Raw genomic sequence first — 18,812 nt, forward strand, 5'->3', positions numbered from 1 at the left:
TAGGCACTTACAGCTCGTGCAATTTTTGGGACGTCATCTGACACTAAATGCACCTTGCTGATTCAAAAGAATAAAGTGAAAAAAGTGCACTTAAAATTTTTGCATAATATACCCTTGTAATGCTTTCTTGTGTAAATTTTGTGATGTAGCTCAAAAAAAAAAGAAAAAAAGAAAGTGAAGATATTTGCCTTTTATTTTTTCTCGTGTAGCCTATGTTTCATCACTTTTCTGGAAAGATTTGAGCTCTATTGTTTTTCTAAAGTTAAGATGAATTGTAATTTACACATTAATGTTGTTTGCTTTTTAAAAAAAAAACCAAACAAATCTTTAGAATCAACTGTTAACTTTCTTAACCTTGTGGCAAAGTTCTATTTTCACAAACAGAGATTTCTTAAGAAAAAACCTACTTTTATAGATTTCCTATGTGAAGTAAAACATTTAATTTAATCACTAAGATTAATTAATAACAAAAAATGTATTTCTTTTTTGAGGAGATAAGATGAGATTCATGTACCGTTATTAATATTTGGTTTGATGTATTTTTGTGTCTTTTTATTATTGTTATATTATTATTATTATATAATCCTAATCCTGAATATAAAATATATAAATTCCCATCAAAACGGTAACAAGACATTTTTAAAAACCCGTTCAATAACCATCAGTATAATTTAGTAAGATAAACTCAGCTATGCTATTTGCACTTAGCGAGGTCAGTCTCATATATGCTTTGTGCTTTTTTGATTTAGGTGAATTAATGCATAATTTATTCCTATAATTAATATAATAATAATGAAATGTTCCTTCAAACAGGCTCATGTTCATCTTCTATTATTGTTTCTTTTTGTGCGTCTCCTGCTCACGCGACAGTTACCATAGCAACAGTAAACTTAGCCTCATGCTTTCAGTTTGTTCACTCAGATTCTCGGTCAAGGTAAGTTAAGTGTCTACGTGAGCAGCAAAGGATAAATAATATGAATATTTATTCTAAATATGTTTTTACAAAACTTTAAAGTTAATTAAATTATGCCACGAATGTGACAAACTTTAACTTTTTAAACCTTCGCTTATTCAATTGTTTGACACAGCCTAACCGTCAAAGGAGCTATTTTGAGCAACAAGGAAGTCACGTTATTATTTAATTTTTAGTAAAGACTATTGATAAAATATGTTATTTCACTGTTATTATGTTGTCCCGTAAAAGCTAGGATTACTTACTTTACTAGAAATTAATTGAAAGTACTTTTTTCGTGTATGGCATGATTCCAAAAAAGTCCCATTGATTTACATTTGGATGTTCATAATGTCTGTTAAACAAAACTCCTGCTGACAAACGTTTCAAATTTAAACGCGTGTAATCGTCCTAAAAAGGCGCACGCGGGTGAAATCTCCCGCTAAATTTTACAGAAAGGAACACTATTTTGCAATTACATTAAATTATATTCATATAGGTGTACGTGCAGTGTAAACTCTGGGTGTCCTTGAGTGATAAAAAAAGCCTAATTTAAAGTTATTGATTTTTAATTTACCGGAAGAGATTAACAAAAAATGTCAGAAAATGACAAATCTGTCCCTACTGATGCCAATGGCACAGAGAAAGAGACAGTACCTGGCGTCTCCCTCGAAAATAAACATGATTTGGAGAGGAAAGTACCATGTCAACTCAAGACAAAAAAAAGTTATGTTGATTAGTTTTTGTGACATTTTATAATGATATGTCATATATATATATATATATATATATATATATATATATATATATATATATATATATATATTTATATATATTGTTAAGCAGAATTCTTTGTTTTGTTCATCTTATTAAATATAGGTGTGGGTAGACACAGAAGAATTAGAACACAAAAGGTAAAAAAAAAAAAACATCACTCAGGCAACACCAGCTGATATATACCAGACAGGGATCCCAGACACTGCTGTTATTAATTATTTTTATTTTATTAATTTAAATAATAGATTATTTTGCTTGTGGTTTATTTATAGTCTGGCATTCCATATTTTTGCCCATCAATAAAACTACATTCGGTAATTATTTTATTTACTCAGTTACCTTTTTTCACATACTGGCATATCAAATCATGAGTCAAATTTCTGTAGTTTTCAGTTAAGCTGACTTGACTTGTCTTTCTCTCTCAGGTGTCGGGGAAGCACTCTGTGATACTATCAAATGAAGCCCGGAAGGAGAAAATTAAACAAGTTAAAGCTCTCAAAGATGAGTGTAGAGTAGCTCTTGTTGGCAGACACAAGTACATTGTCTCAGTCATTGTAGAGGTGATCAGCCTGGGGGGTATGTAAAAAAAAAAAAAAAAACATGGCCTGAATAAAAAAATAGGCATTCCCATAATAAATTGTGTTTGTTTATAAATAATCTGTATGTGAAGAGTTCAGATGCAAAAGCATCTAAGTGCCATCTGAATTTCTTCTAGAATGATAATTTTTTATAAAGCCTATATAGTTAGTAATTAATAGGTAATTTGCATTGCCATTTAAGTTAAATAATTTAAATATACAAGCTTGATAAAAATGATAATTCTAGAAGAAAATTTCAGATGGCACTTAGAGGCTTTTGCATCTGAACTCTTCATGTATTAATCATGTTGATAGGCCCTATAAAACAAATATTACATATTAATCATGTACATTTCCTGCACCTGTTATAGACGTCCAAATTATTTCCAAAAAAATTACCCTGTTCAAAGGTCAAATGTTGAACGTCAAGATGACGTCCAAGTTGGGTCATGGTTGGACGTCCAAATAGTGGACTTAGTTTGGACGTCGAACAGATGTTCAGAAATGGTCATGGACAGACGGACCTAATATAGACATGATCTGCACGTCTATCCGACGTCCAATGTTTAGTGGGTTGAGTCACAGGAGCACTAGTAATTACATGTGTAAAATCTAATTGGCTAACTTAGGCTAATTCATGGTAGTCATAACAAGACAAGTCAGCTAGACAGCCAGAAGGATTATCCCTGCAATTAATGCAATTTAAGTAGCTTTGGATGGGCAGCATGCCCTAAATGGTGAGTGACTAAGTAAATATATATGCATGTTGCTAAGGAGAACAAAGAACTGGGTTGCTTTTCGTTCACTGATTGCAGGGTCTTACCGGGCAGTGTTTGTTCTTCATGAGAATCACGTACAAGACCATAACAACCACAAACATAGCCCAGGTCAGTGTGGTTTAAAGTGGGCCGGTTCTTTTTTTTTTTGTATCGTCTATAGGTCATTCAATTCTCTTATATCATTTTCTGTAGGAGGTGAAATTTGGAACGCCTGACTGCTCAGGGGCAAGTGTTCTGCACAGTTTGGAGTTTCTTTTTACTCGGGTCATGAACCAAGCCCTCAAAGCACAAGAGGTATAATATACTGTATGATTTCACAAATTTGATGAATGATGAATGAAAGAGGCCTGTATAGGATAGGATATGTAAATCACTGCTTGCTTTGTTGGACCATACGTTAATATAAATATTAGAATAGTTTAGTAGATGCTATGTTGTGCTTTGCATTTTCATACTTTTTTAAATTACTGTTAATTTTAATATTTACTTAAATTTACATGAAGAAAAAACATATTTTAAAATCAAAAGGAAAAAAGTAAGTAATTATGTTTTACAGAAAAATGCTGTCTATTTTTAAAGCCATTAACATTTGTTGTAATAGACAGTAATTTAAGTTTTTAAAATTAGACAGAATTTTAAGTGTTTTTTTTTTTTTGCTTAATAAATCTCACTCTTATTATTGTGATCCTGTTTGGTTATAATGATTTTTATTTTAAAATAAAAATATAATATATTATATTCAGGACAATGATATGCACAATGTTTAAAAAAAATATACATTTTCAAAATACAATTAAAACATTTTTTTTTTGTATTACTGGAATCTGGAATTGGAATTTTAAATAATAGTACATTTAATAATAGATTGACTTTTGTTTGTATTATGCTGTTTTCTATCTATAGGATGCAAATATTAAGGTTGTGGCCAAGTAGGCTAAAGATAATGTGAAATATCTATCTACACTGGATAAGTTTATCCAACTTTTGGAAAAAGCACTCCGGTAAGATCCAAAATTTGATATGTTCTTCGGTAAAAACTGTTATATAACCAGGAGTGACGTTTATGGGTCGAAGTAAGTGTCACCATGAGTATTATGTAATTTTAAGACATGAGTACTGATGGACTGTTTATAATATCTTGTCTCTTTTGCACAAGTTGAATTGGAATTTCATGATATTGGCATTGTTTGTTTCAGACCACAATGCTGAATCATATTCCCAAACTGTTGAATAGCATACACATGATTCAGCATGTGTTTCAATATGACAACACCTCTGAACACATGACTTCACTCTTTGTGAAGGTCATTAATCGAATGGTGGTCACCAGCAAGGCTGTTCTATGTGAAGGGGTGACAAAAATATGGGACTGGGACAGGATGGTCATATGTAAGATTCTGAACTGCATCTCTAAATTTGAATAGACAAAATTAGTTGGTCTGTATTCACATTTAGGAGGTACCAGGAGTACCAGCAAAAGCAGTTTTCTGTAATTTATCATTAGTCAAATATTTATGGTGTCCATGACATTTCACTTGTAAGTATTTAAAATGGCAATTAAATTACTCCATGGTGCATGGTAAAAGATTTTAAAGTGAGAACACATATGGATTGTTCTTGATGCTATCAGTCGATACTATCTGGATTGAAAACCTCAACTCCGTCTTAGATGACAAAAAAACCCTTCACCCTGGCAAATGGAGACCAAATTCCAATGGCTCCCAACTGCAAGGTGGTATTTGAGCCACACAACATAAACAACGCATCTCCTGCCAATGTGTCTCGCAATTGAATGGTCTTCATGAGCTCCTCTGTTCTGGACTGGCAACCCAGCCGGCAGCTATATCACCCTGGAGCCCAAGACCGGTTGCCCACTGAAGCTAAGCAGGGCTGAGCCTGGTTAGTACCTGGATGGGAGACCTCGTGGGAAAACTAGGTTGCTGTTGGAAGAGGTGCTGGTAAGGCCAGTAGGGGGTGCTCACCCTGTGGTCTGTGTTGGTCCTAGCACCCCAGTGTAGTGATGGGGACACTATACTGTCAACAAGCACCGTCCTTCGGATTAGACGTTAAACTGAGTTCCTGACTCTCTGTGGTCATTAAAAATCCCAGAATGTCTTTCGAAAAGAGTAGAGGTGTGACCTTGGCATCCTGGATAAATTCGCCCATTGGCCTCCGACCATCATGGCTTCCTAACAATCCCCATATCTGCTGATTGGCTTCATTACTCTGTCTCCTCTCCACCAGTAAGCTGGTGTGTGGTGAGCGTTCTGGCTCACTATGGCTGCCGTCGTATCATCCAGGTGGATGCTGCACACTGGTGGTGGATGAGAAGATACCCCCTGACAATGTAAAGTGCTTTGAGTGCCTAGAAAAGCGCTATATAAATGTAAATTATTATTATTGTCATTATTATTATTAACCCATACTGCAGGCCTGGTTGCAAAAGATCCCAGCAACACAGCTAAAGTGCTGCTGGCCTCCTTCAACTCTATCTACATGTGGGCATTATTTCACAGGCTCTCTGATACATAAGTTATTGGAGTACAGAATAACTGTTATAACAAAAATATTTATTTCCTTTTGAGAGATATCTAGTAATGTAAAGTGTGTAAAACATCAATATAAATATAGATCAATACAATGTTTGTAAAACCATTTAAGCCATTATGAATATAAAAAGCTCTATTGATTTTTTGGCATTGCCTAAGGAAAGGTCAGAGAGGATTTTGTACATAGTTTTGAAAAGGCCTCACAAACTATTGACTATTTTCCTCAGGATTTGGTGACTTTTGTTTTCACTGCGGTTTCCCCTAAAAATGCAGCTAATTGAGTGTATGTACATCAAGCATACAGGTACATACAGGTCATTTCTGATGCACAGTCACAATCAGTTAGACTTTTAGACACACTAAACCTCTGTTTAATTCATGTTATTGAATGGCAAATGGTGGCTAACCTTGAAGAAGTTCACATTTAAAATGGTTCTGATTTGTTCAGCACATTGCCTGTTGCCAGCCGTTGAAGAGAAACACCTAACAGCAGCTCACATCAAACGTCTCTTCATATTTGCTGTGATGTGGTCTGTTGGTGCTTTGCTGGAATTGGATGATCGAGTCAAGATGGAGGTATTCTTTAAACAGCACAATGCCATGTTGGACCTGCCCAGCACACAGGGCAACCAGACCATCTTTGAGCTTGTGGTCAGTGCACCTGGATAGTGGGATCTCAAGGTCTACAAGGGTAAAGTTATTTGTGCGAACCTTCCTGTTCATCTTTTTATTCAGTGCATGAATAAGTCATGAATTTTAAACACACCTTTTAATTGCAATGTTATCAATAGGAGCCAGAGTATCACAATTACTGACGATGCCTCCATTCTCGTTACCAATGTCGACAATATGCGGATTGACTTCTTGATGCAAACCATTATGAAGCAAGGCAAAGCTGTCCTGCTCATTGGTGAACAGGAAACAGCCAAGACAGTTATGCTCAAGGTACATTTCTGTTTCAGCTAATCCATGCTATATTCAGCAGAGTAATACATTTGCATATAATTAATTTCCTGGCTTTGTAGTTTACAATGCATATTTGAAAACTTAAGATTGAACTGATGTAAATTTAATTCAGCTAAAGCAAAACCTCACAGGTGAAATCCAGTTATTCCAATAGGAATCCACAAAGTCAATTTCATTTGGAGGCGAAAACAGTTAACTACACAGGTTTCACTCATGTTAAAATTGGTCATGCAAATTTGCCATGCTTAAATTAATTCTGACAAAACTATGTAATTCAAGGCTCGCCACAGGGCTACATGAGCAAGTATGAGCCGGAAACACATTTGAGCAAAAGCATAAACTTCTCCTCAGTCACTCTGCCTGGCATGTTCCAGCAGACTATCAAGAGTGACTTAGACAAACGCATGGGCACCACCTATGGACCTCCAGGTGGGAAGAAGATGACCATCTTTATTGATGAAATCAACATGCCAGTTATCAATGAGTGGGGTGATCAGGTGACGTGTCACATACTACTTAATTTGCCAAAAATGTACACTTTTTGTCCATTTCTTTGAGCACACTTTATATCATATAGATGACCTCAACAGATATAGACCTTAGTTTTGGAGTTATCTGTCAAATAACAAGGCATAACTAATAAATGTAATAAAGCATTTTAACAAGTAAAAAATTATAGAGCACTTGTGATGACAAATGTTTGTTAGCCGACCTGGAAGTTCAAATCACCCTGATTCCCTCGACAAAAACTTAATAGGATTTTTCCATTATCATTTGGAATATAGTAGAAAATAAGCTCCTTGGGCAATGGAAGTTTATGATTCTTACACGTTTTGTTTATCATGATAATGTTCACAAATGAACTCAACTTGTATGCATTTTGAAACCTAAATACAATAACCGTAGCCCTGTAAAGGAACTACACAAGACTAAGTTTCACTAACATCATCACTAAGCTTCTGACACTTTCAGTCTTTTAAAAACATTTTCCCTGAAGGTTTGAGCTCAAATAGTTTACAAGAGTGCAATTAAAATCACAAAGAGGCTATGAAAGCAGAATAGTGAGGCCTGATGACATTTAATGCCCCCTGATAAAAACCCATTAACTTCAGTTTCCAGGATTTGGCCTACAAAAATATGTTATCCCTACAGGACTCAATAGCATCCTATTTTTCTACGAATGAGCCTCCTGTGTTTTTGTTCACCACTCAGATTACTAACAAGATTGCTTGATGGTGCAAGGAGGTTTTTACAGCCTGGGACAATCTGGGGGGAATTCATCAGCGCAGTCGACTTGCATCTGGTGGCTGCCATGATCCATCCTGGAGGTGGCCACAATAATATCCCCCAATGACTCCAACGCCAGTTCTATGTGTTTAACTGCACTCTGCCATCCAACTCCTCCATAGATGAGATCTTTTAAACAATGGTGGCCAGTGGTTATTTCTGCTCAGACAGAGGCTTCCTGGAAGAGGTGACCTCTAGCTGCTGTCCTGGTCCCCACCTGGAGAGTGCCCTTGAGAGTTTGGCAAGCGGTCAAAGCTAAGGTACTGCCTTCATAATATGATCAAAAGAGGCATTGCTTTTTCCAACATGAAATGTAGGGGTGGGAATATGTAATTTCTTCCAAATTTGAGTGGGCCAAATGATTAGGAAATGGTGCCATCTTGTGGTCAGTATGATTCAAAGAAAAATGTTGAGCTGCATTAATATTGTTTAGCTCTTGCAATATATTTTATGTACACTACCATTCAAAACTTTGGGGTTGGGATTTTTTTTATCAACACATTTATTCAGCAAGGAACCAATAAATTGATCAAAATTGACAGTAAGACTTTGTAATAAACATTGTAATAAACATTTCTATTAAAAACAAATGCTATTCTTTTGAACTTTCTATTCATCCAAGCAAGCAATAAATATATAAAAGCATAGCTTTCAGATGTACTATTGACTTAATCAATTATTCTCCAATGAAGGAAATGGAGGCTGAACGAGTGAAGCTCTTGGAGGAAGTGACATCGAATAGAAGATCCAGGAGTTGGACAGCAATCTTCTGTACAAGTTAACCAGCGTTCAGGGCTCTCTAAGGGAGGATGAATCTCTTATTGAGGTGCTCAGAGTCACCAAGACTATTGCACAGGAGGTACTTTCTTCTGTTATAGTCATGTGCTTTTAAAATGACTTATGAATCTGAATCACAATTCTGTTTTGATAGCTAAAATCTCCTGCCATCCCTAGGTAAGTCAAAAGCTAACAGTTGCTGCAGAGACTGAAATGAACAAACCACACTCAAGAGGAGTACCATTCAGTGGCAACCAGGGGGAGATGAGCTTGGTCAATGTGATGTACTGAACTTCACCACGTCAGTTTCTGGACATCATTGATATGTCCCACATTACAGCTAAAAGACTAGACAACGTCATGGAGTATCTCACTTTTGAAGTGTTTTAATATACAGCTCGAGGACTCGATGAAGATCACAAGTTCCTTTGTATGCTGCTTCTAAATTTAAAAATAGACCTACAAGACAAAAATGTTTCCCACAATGAATTTCAGACCTTCATAAAAGGTTTGAACCATATGTTTTAGCAGATGTTGCCTATTTACAGTTTGCTGTTTATCTCAATATCACAAATCATTTTAACAATAGTTAACTTCAATATAATCAGAAAATATTGTCCATTTAAGAACTTATTTCAGGCCAAGTAATTATTTATTTTTTTACCTTCTTGCAGGCGGAGCATCTCTGGACCTAAACTCTGTCAAGCCCAAGCCAAGGCACTGGATACTGGACACAATGTGGCTAAATCTAGTGCGGTTGTCCAGCCTGCCTCATTTCACTGCTCTCCTAACCCAGGTGGCCCACAATGACCGTGCCTGGTAGAGCTGGTTTGATGAGGCCACACCAGAGAAGACTTCTCTTCCTGATGGTTATAAGAGCCAACTGGATCCATTCCGCATAGTGCTCCTGATACGAAGCTGGTATGCTGACCGCACCATTACACATGTGCAGGAAAACCTTTTTTTCTGGATTTAAATACCTTCTCCTGTATAAGTTTAAGATGAAGCGCAATGCTATTTTAGTGTCATTACTGTACTATCTTAGTATTTACAAATAGTTTTATGAATATTACTTTTTATTTTTATATTTTCCGTTTTCATTTTAGTTTTCAGTCATTTTTATTAGTTTTTGTTTTCTTAAATATGTCTTGTTTTCATTCATTTTTTATATCAGGTTTAGTTTAGTTATTTTTAGTTACAAGTAAATTAAAAAGTAAATTAAATACATCTATGTTTTTTAAGTTTTATTTCTGTTAATATTTATGTTTTTTTTTTGTAGTTTTGTGTAATGAAAACAACACTGATGCAGTGTCAAACATTTAAGAGGTATTGACAATTGTTGATTTAACCACTTAAATCAAATAATGAGTTAAACGCATACTGTAGCTTTCCCAGTACACCTGTTCACCCCCCATCACTCACTGGATTATGTGAGATACTATTTTAACAGCAACACTCACATGTTGTACTGTGGTGAAATATTTATTGTCCAAAGATTTCATATTACATGTAAAGACAAGATTAAGAAATCGAATCTTACTGTAATGTGATTCTTGGTTTGCAAACACTGTCTCACTATTGGCAGTGATTAGTTTAAATTTCAACTTTGAATTTTGTGTTTAATTAACCATTATATTTAACATGCATATAATATTAATTATTTATAGCATAACAGCATGCATTTATCTCTAACAGGTGCAAATTCAAAGCAGTGACAAGAAGTCACTGACCTCTCACTGACCGCGTGTGTGTGTGTGTTATTCACAAGACTAAATATAGAGAATGCAAGCTAGGAAGTCTTTGAAGTCAAATATTACACAAATAGTGATCCTGTAGCTCAAGTGTTAGAGCATTGCTTTATCAAGCATAGGATGGGGGTTCGATTCCCCTGGAACACATGATAGGTAAAAATTGATAGCCTGAATACACTGTAAGTCGCTTTGGATAAAAGCGTCTGCTAAATGCATACATTTATTTATTTAAATTTACAATAAAACAAAGTTAAAAGTCAAATATTTGTATGTCAAACTATTTGTACAGACTGGTGCCACCTTTATATTAATTTGCAGTGTCACTTTTTGCATTTAAAATATGATATAACTTGTTGTGAAGGTTTGATTGATGACGTTTTGAGATCCAAATGTTGCTCAACAGTTTTCTTGTTGATTTCAGGGTGTTCCTTGCAAGCCTATCTCCATGGGACAGGGACAGGGAGTACATGTCTGATGGAGGTTGGTTACTTCTGCAGAAATGCCATCTGGGATTATAGTTCCTGGATGATGGTTAGGGACAGTTACTACAACAGAGAACATCCATGACAATATCAGCTTGTGGGTGACCACAGAGGTCTTCAATTAAATTTACCAACGAGCCTCCACAAGGTAGAGAAGGGGAAAATTATGCTTTTACTTCCTTATTTGCTAGATTTATCATTATTGTTATCAGAATATTTTTCTGGCTCTTAACTATCAACATATCATTAAAAATAAAGAAAATAAAACAGGAAATGAAACACTAAGCATGCAGAGACTGATAATGTGGGTTAATGATCTGCAATGTAGGGATGAAGGCCGGACTGAAGCAGACATACATACAATAGTGTGACCCAGGAACAGCTGGAGATCTCCAACATGCCTCACTGGAGACATCTTTTCTATGCTGTGGCCTTCCTCCACACCACAGTCCAGGTTAGGACAGCTGAACAGTTTTAGTTTTTCATAAAATCTACCCCTGGAAGAATTTAAAACAATATAATAAATATTATGTATAAGATGTTCAATAACATTAAAATTATATTATTTATTATAAACAAATGAAAAAAGCATGTTTTCAGCAGAGCCATTTAAGACCTATGGCCATTGTCCTTTTCCCTATAAAGGTGATGTGCAAATCTGGTCCACTTGGCTGGAACATTCCATGATTTCTGATTTCACCTCCATTGTCCAGTTTGTGCAGAACCTCCTGGATGATATCACCATTAAGAGGGGAGTGAACTGGACCTGCCTGCGATACATGCTGGGAGAGGTAAAATATATACCTGCCATTGTGGAGTTTGTTTTTTTCACTTCTACTTTTCTTAAATGACAACACCTCAATGACATATGCAACCATCGAATGCGACCTCCAGTGGATGCAACCTCCAAAATGAGACACAGGGGTGACACAGATAATTATCATTATTATTTTCTATAGGGTTTGATGGGCCAGCTGGGTGGTCCCAGAACTTATAACTCAATAATTTAATAATCCAATAGGTATTTGGCATCCATTCCAATGCTGAGATCATCTTCCAGAGAAACATGGCTAATGAAACCATGAGCACCATTCTCAACATCCAACCCAATGACAGCAGTTGCAGGGAGGGCGAGATCAGGGAGTTGTCTGTCCATAGAACGGCCAATGAGATGTTAGAAAAACTTACTGCTGACTATGTGCCACATGAGGTGAAGATAAAGATGAAGTTATTGGGCCACCTCTTTATTAAGCTATGGCTTAATGCATATTTGTGTTTTATTTAAATGCAGACCATAAACTTTCAAATGACTCTATGTAGGTGATGAGTCACACACAAAAATGGGAGTGTTCCAGCCCATGACTATATTTCTTCGTCAAGAGCTTGATAGAATGCAGCGCGTCATTGGTTGTGTCCGCAGTACCCTCATTGACCTTAAACTTGCCATTGATGGTGAGTTCTGGAAACTTTCATCTACAGTGCAGAAAATAAATTAATGGTTTTAATAATAATAAGAAGAGAAATATTAACAATGCCATCAGAAATGTCTATGAAAATATGCTTGTATTGTAACCCAATGATTTTTTTTAATCCCAAAGAGACTATAATAATGTCAGAGAATCTCTGTGATGCTCTGGACAGCACATATGATGCTCGTGTTCCAAAGTCCTGGCAGAAGATCTCTTGGGAAGCTGCCTCACTGTGTTTCTGGTTCACCAAACTCCTTGAGAGGAACCAGCAGTCCCACAACTGGACTTTTAGTGGTTGACCTCTTTTGGCTCACAGGTGGGTCAATTATCTCATTTGACTCAGATTCAGGTTTAATTTAATTCAGGTTTCTCTATTAGCATACTGTTCCTAACATTGCTGCATCAAGAGAACACTCAAATTAATCAGTCTAAAGGCTGTACCCTAGACATCGTCATCCTACTCAACAATGTCACTCGCATGGTGAATGAAGGTGGCCTCTATCTGGAAGGTGCTGTGTTGGATAAGAAAAATGCAAAACTGACAGAATTATCACCAAATGTATTCAGGGGAAGGATATATTAAGACAATACTTGGCCATAAGTTTATGAATAATAGGTTTGGCTGTTTCAGATGTTATTAACACAAATCAAGACTGGCTTACACTAACACACCTGGGACTGTATTCATGAAAATCTTAAACTTTATGAAAGATGTTTATAAGAATAATCCTAAACGCAATTACTGAAAAATTCTGAAATATTTTCTTAATACTTTTTATTAAGATTAAGAATTAAATGGGGAACTAAGGCAAGTTGGAAGCCGAGTTATTCAAAACTATTTATATATTTTTTAAATGACAAAAACAACAAAATTACTAAAAATGTTATGACAATTGAAAATGAAAACAGAAAATATAAAAATAAATATTAACACATTTAATATTAATAAAAATGTTAATATTTCAATTATACGAAAATAACAGTGGTTGGTTATCTTAATTTAATGAAGTTAAAAATTATATATATTTATAATTGTAATTTATAATTATATGAAGAATCCAGTCAGAGTTATATTAAAAATTGTTTTTGATCTTTCAAGCAATTTAATGCACTCAGCGTGTGTTGCATGCATTAGTCCAAAAGAAGTTCAATAAAAAGTGCCCATTCATTAAAAATAAAGTGTCTCACATGGCTCCTGGGGGTGAACATAGGCCTCCTGTGGCTTTAATCTAGTTTACGCTCACTATTGTAAATGGATGCAGTTCCGGGCATATGACGTATGAGTTTGGCTTTGCACATACTTGTGTAAGCCACTATTTTTTTTGCACTATTTTTTTTATGACTACTTGTTTTTTATACAGTTGTTTTTTACACTTGAATTTTCACAATTTTCTCTTGTTTGAAAGCAGCAATAAAATAAATTGAAATATACACAATTATTTGCACATGCAGATGAATGTAGCATTTTTTCTTGAACTATTCAGAAATGCCTCATTAGTGGTCTACTATCTGGGATTGCTATTTTGGCAGTGCATTTATGTTAATTCACTTTAACAGCAGCGGTGTCCAAACTATGTCTATATATGGTGAAAATAATATATAGAAGAAACATCATTGTTCTATTACAACTAGTGTTTTTGAGTGTGTAGTATTCTTTATTCACACATGCATTTATATCAAGCACATCATAAAGCTTAAAGTGTGATAAAAACAAACAGTGTAAAGACAATTTCATGGTGCCAGTCCAGGATTTTTATTGTCATTACAACCACGTTGTCTGTGACGATTTTCTCCATCCCCCAATAAAAAAGGTTAGACACATGCATAATAGTAAAAAAGTGCCATACAGCAACACTTTGTTACTACTGAGATCATTAAAAATCAGACTGATTGCAAAGCTCTTATAATCAGTCTTGATTACGAATACACTAAATGCATTTCTACCAGAAACTCTTCAGAAACCAGCTGATTGAGTTAATATGTTTATTTTAAAAATTTAGACTGCAAAAGTTGTTTTTCAGAGTTTACACAGAATGGCACAGAAAAATATTGTCTGCACAGGTAGTTATATTCCAAAAAAAACACTACAACATCTAAATGTAATTCCTGTGTCTTAGTGGTAGAGCATTGCGTTAGCAGCGCAAAAGGTTGTGGGTTCAATTCCCAGGGAACACAGGTACTGGTAAAAAGAGATGTATAGCCTGAATACACTAAGTCGCTTTGGCTAAATGCATAAATGTAAATAAATGTACATGTAATTCTAAACTCATTCACTGTTGACATGCTGGATGTCAGTCCACACCACAATATATGAATTTCTCCAGAAAAAAGCCCAAAATGCACTCCTCTGTGAATTATTTGTAAATTCCGCTATTCAGAGAAATTTCTTACAAATATTTTTACACACACCTAACAGATAATATCAATTTGTAAAAGGTGCCCGTAGTTTTTTTTCCTGAATGAATAGAGACATCAGTGTCTGTTTTATTCTGAATGAACTGGGTCTTTTATCATCTCCTACCTTGATTTTTCATGATGCTGCATCCACTCCTATAGGTGGCAGTATAAAGACAAAGAAAATCCCTGAGTGCACCATGTTCTTAGCTTTACTTAAATTAAAAACCATAGCCTAGTCATCTCAGTACACTGGTTTAGCATTCATAACCCTTCATAGTCCATAATAGATGTAAACAAGAAAAAAAAACACCTCTGGGTATTGTTTGTAACGTACAACTTCCTTATTCCGTTCATTCAATTGTCGTAACCATCCACTAATTCATGTTTAGATGCAAGATCTCTGAAATTTACAATTTTTCCACCTTCAAGTTCTCCATAATCAAATTCATATCTGTACGAAAGTCTTCCCCAAATGTGACTGTCAAGACTTGCGGCTTAAGAAAGCTGCTTCATATCATACATTGGCACTTCCGATTCCTCGCTCTTGCCCTCATCTGGACCTTCTTGTTTCTCCGTTGGCTCTGAGTAGGCCACACCGGGGCTGGCCTTGCGGCCCTTCGGTGGTGGGATGGGTGCTGTTCCTTCCGTGGTCCCTTCAGCTCCCTCCTGACCTTCAGCCACCGTCCTTTCCTTCTTCAGGTTGAGTTTTGCTGGCACGGTTTTTGTGATGGTTTCCTTGAAACGCTCACCAGACTGTTTCAGCCGTTCCCCAGACTGGCGGATTTTCTCACGTCGTTCTGCCGTTACTATGCGCTCACCCAGCTTGTTGACCTTGATGCCCAGATTCTCTTTGGTCTTAGTCATGTTCTCACGGGAGAAGGTCTGCCTCAGACTTTCAAAGCGCTTCAGGCCAGTCTTCTTTAGTTTGGCAGCAGTAGATGAGTCGGCCTCCTCAACGACCATGTATTCCTCATCCGAGTCGGGAAGCGGAGCGTCTGGGGCATCTGGGTCTATGGGAGAGTCTCCACCCATTGCTCCCTTCGGAGATGCTTTAGGAGCAGCTACAGCTGGGACCTCGTTATCTCCCTGTGGGAAGAAAATAAATTTACCTTACTTTTACCACATATAGCACAGTGGAGACCTTTAAATAAAATGGTTTTAGACTATTTAAAAAAAAAAAAAAAGCTCAATGAACAACCCATCTCATGAGTTTACAGCAGGGTTCTCCAAACTTGGTCCTGGGGTTACCTGCTCCAACACTAATTAAACACACCTAAACCAGCTAATTATGGTCTTAACTGGCATACTGGAAACCAAAGGCACTAGAAGGCAAGCCTGCAACCTTTAACCAAAAATAGCGTAAAGGCAAATGCTAATGCAAGGTTAAATATGGGTTCTAAGCAAAGATGAGAAAAACAGGAATAAAATAAAATAATATACATAAAATAACACTTATCTGCACAGCATACTATTGAGTTGTGAAGCTGTACAACCATCGAATTACAATTGGTTTGAAATTAAAGATCAGGTACATTTTTAATCTGTTTCAAAAAGGTTTACATTACAATAATATAGTATGCTGCTGCATAATTCACCCAACATAGCTCAGTATATAAAAATGCTAATGGCTAGTATAATAAATCAGGTTACGTGACTCACTCAGTCGTGGACTGAAACAAGTTACCACTTCTGATAAATACTGCACTTTATACATGAATAAAATATATAATAATATATAATATATATATATATATATATATATATATATATATATATATATATATATATATATATATATATATATATATATAAGAAAAGGACTATTGATAACAAACGGCCAATGTTCATTCGGTTATTAAGACTCTGTTGACAGCTTTTTTAACCATCACTCTGTCAGAAGCAATGGCACTATATTAGGACATGAAGCTTCAGTTCAGCTCTCAGAATAACCCTGAACAAATCTGTCAGCTGTTCTCCTCACGGTACAAGAGACCATTGAACCCATGGGGACTAATTAAAAATAAGATTGTTAGACAAAGAAAATATTAGCCAATGTAAGTAGCCTACACTAGTTGCCTATTAGTCCTCAAGAAAATAGTCTATGACATAGAAAATGCAGAACACTAGCCTATTTCCTATGATACATCTCCAGAAAATTAGATAAATCTTAAACTAAAACACTGAAATTGTAAATGTTCCATAATTATGTATCTGAAAACAAGTGGAATTTTGAGTAATGCAGAGTCCTAAATTCAAACCTAACTACAGAATATTTGCAACGGACTTAAACTTAGGCCTAAACTTAAATAAATTGTCATAATTTTTTTTATATTATTTTTAAATCCCCTCATTATTTGTTATATCCTATTGCGATAGGGTTATAATTATTAATAACATATGGTTAATAATAATTGTGCTGATTTTTCTATTAATTTAGTGCATTGTTAAGTGCTTTTGTACACAGTAATTGGGCCGTCATAATACAAGCTCCCAAATAATTCTCAAGCTATTTCAAACAATAGCCGATCCATTGCAGATGTATGAAACAGTATTTCCACATTTAGCAATAAAACATTTCAAACAATAGCCGATCCATTGCAGATGTATGAAACAGTATTTCCACATTTAGCAATAAAACATTCCTCCATGATGTCATAATTCTGTACTCACTCATGTATCACATTACATGGTTTATCTGTGTATTACTGCCACATATCAGGTATAATGGCCGCCAATCTAATCCTCCGTTCTCAGTAGGGACTGGCAGTACATTCCTGCTGTATTGCTTTTGGCTGTAAGCCACATGACCTTCTAATGCACCAGGATTTATCTTGGATTACCTTGTATCTTGAAATAATCTGTTTTATCTTTAATAACCCCATTTGCTCAAGTTGAAATGTTGTAGGACAAGCTCAGAGTCAAAAATAATCAATGCATGGAGTTTCAGCCATGAGCAAAGGAAAAAATTCCACTATTCTAAGGTACGTGTCCGAAACTGGACCTGCTTTAGAGACCCCACCCCAAAAATCCTGTCCAAAAGAAAACATTTGCATGCCACTAAAAGCAAAGAGTCTTACCTGGTAGATGACAACACGGAACTTGTTCTTGTTCAGCAGCTCGCCTTGAGTTTCCTCCACTTTCTTGACACGTATGTTCTGCTTCTCCACCCGTACACGGACGTCCTTGACGTGGCAGCTGACCTTGCGTGTTTTCTCTAGAAGTTTCTCCACGGTGCTACTCGTCCCTGTGTGCTCCTTCGCCAACTTCACCAAGTCCGCCTGGATGGTCTTCACGGTGTTCTCCAGCTCCAGCTGCCTGTCCTCCATGCGTTGCTGGCACGCTTGCACATTATCTATGATCCCGGACACCCTCTCCAACAGAGTGAAGATGTTCAGGGCACTGGGCTCGTCCACCACACCTGCCAGTCCCAGTTTGTCAGCCATGCTTGTCCTTGTTACCCAGAGAGGACCCTAGAATAGAACTGCTGAAGGTCTCAGGTCCTGCTTTGGTGGATTTCTGTTGGTGCACAAGGGGGTATTAGATTATGGGGTGGGTTGCTGGATCGTGGGGCCGTGGTGGGCCCTGGAAGACGCTTGGATGTGACAGACTCGGCCTCTGACTGGATCTTCATGGATGTTCTGGAGAATATAGAAGCTCCACCCTTCCTGTATATAGGGAACACAAGGTTCAAAGGCCAGGCACACAGGGATTGATTGGAAAAGAGGGCAGAGGGGTTGGAAGGAGGCACGAAACCAACTCACCATGAATTCAGCGTTATAAATATCCACAGTAAGGTGACACCTTGTCATTTTTAGAAGATGGGTGTGCAGCTGAGATAATGGAAACCCCCTTCGTTCTCAACCGCACTATTTATTGTACAAAGAGCTAAGTTTCCTCAATGAAAATCTAATGGCATGGCCATATTTTGACAAAAAGAATAGCACATACAATACCAAGATGTTCTATCACTGACAGTCACCTGATTGTCCATCTTTGCACAAAAGGTTTCAGCTTCACCATTACCAAGTTCTGAAGTTGGAAATTTCGC

The 18,812-nt window shown here is 36.4% G+C and overlaps 2 protein-coding genes and 1 long non-coding RNA gene across 4 annotated transcripts; 2 read left to right on the top strand and 1 right to left on the bottom strand.

The window, feature by feature from the left end:
• Positions 1-7,122: 7,122 nt before the first annotated feature.
• Positions 7,123-9,395, top strand: LOC132124104 (uncharacterized). Of its 2 annotated transcripts, none has more exons than XR_009426717.1 (3): positions 7,123-8,148; positions 8,581-8,723; positions 9,340-9,395. It is a non-coding gene; the product is annotated as an uncharacterized LOC132124104 (long non-coding RNA). The 2 variants fall into 2 exon arrangements; XR_009426716.1 differs by lacking the exon at positions 9,340-9,395 and adding an exon at positions 8,843-9,328.
• A 1,563-nt stretch (positions 9,396-10,958) lies between these two features.
• Positions 10,959-12,344, top strand: dnah5l (dynein, axonemal, heavy chain 5 like). The gene is made up of 4 exons (XM_059535575.1): positions 10,959-11,046; positions 11,227-11,352; positions 11,920-12,108; positions 12,219-12,344. Exons 2-4 carry the CDS (start codon positions 11,296-11,298, stop codon positions 12,258-12,260), a joined length of 288 nt encoding a protein of 95 aa, XP_059391558.1. The 5' UTR covers positions 10,959-11,046; positions 11,227-11,295; the 3' UTR covers positions 12,261-12,344.
• Positions 12,345-15,055: 2,711 nt separating this feature from the next.
• cavin4b (caveolae associated protein 4b) lies at positions 15,056-18,516 on the bottom strand. Its single transcript, XM_059535198.1, has 2 exons — positions 17,842-18,516; positions 15,056-15,850 (listed from the first exon to the last, which is right to left on the bottom strand). Exons 1-2 carry the CDS (start codon positions 18,205-18,207, stop codon positions 15,260-15,262), a joined length of 957 nt encoding a protein of 318 aa, XP_059391181.1. The 5' UTR covers positions 18,208-18,516; the 3' UTR covers positions 15,056-15,259.
• Between the last annotated feature and the right edge of the window lie 296 nt (positions 18,517-18,812).

Source organism: Carassius carassius, chromosome 42 (assembly GCF_963082965.1).
Source record: "Carassius carassius chromosome 42, fCarCar2.1, whole genome shotgun sequence".
In the NCBI taxonomy this organism is placed as follows: Eukaryota; Metazoa; Chordata; class Actinopteri; order Cypriniformes; family Cyprinidae; genus Carassius; species Carassius carassius.

Coding starts and splice junctions, on each gene's coding strand:
- dnah5l (XM_059535575.1), top strand. CDS start 11,296: ATGCCTCACTGGAGACATCTTTTCTATGCTGTGGCCTTCCTCCACACC. Junction 11,353..11,919: donor TCCTCCACACCACAGTCCAG/GTTAGGACAGCT, acceptor ATAATCCAATAG/GTATTTGGCATCCATTCCAA. Junction 12,109..12,218: donor CTGACTATGTGCCACATGAG/GTGAAGATAAAG, acceptor GACTCTATGTAG/GTGATGAGTCACACACAAAA.
- cavin4b (XM_059535198.1), bottom strand. CDS start 18,207: ATGGCTGACAAACTGGGACTGGCAGGTGTGGTGGACGAGCCCAGTGCC. Junction 15,851..17,841: donor TCCGTGTTGTCATCTACCAG/GTAAGACTCTTT, acceptor TTCTTCCCACAG/GGAGATAACGAGGTCCCAGC.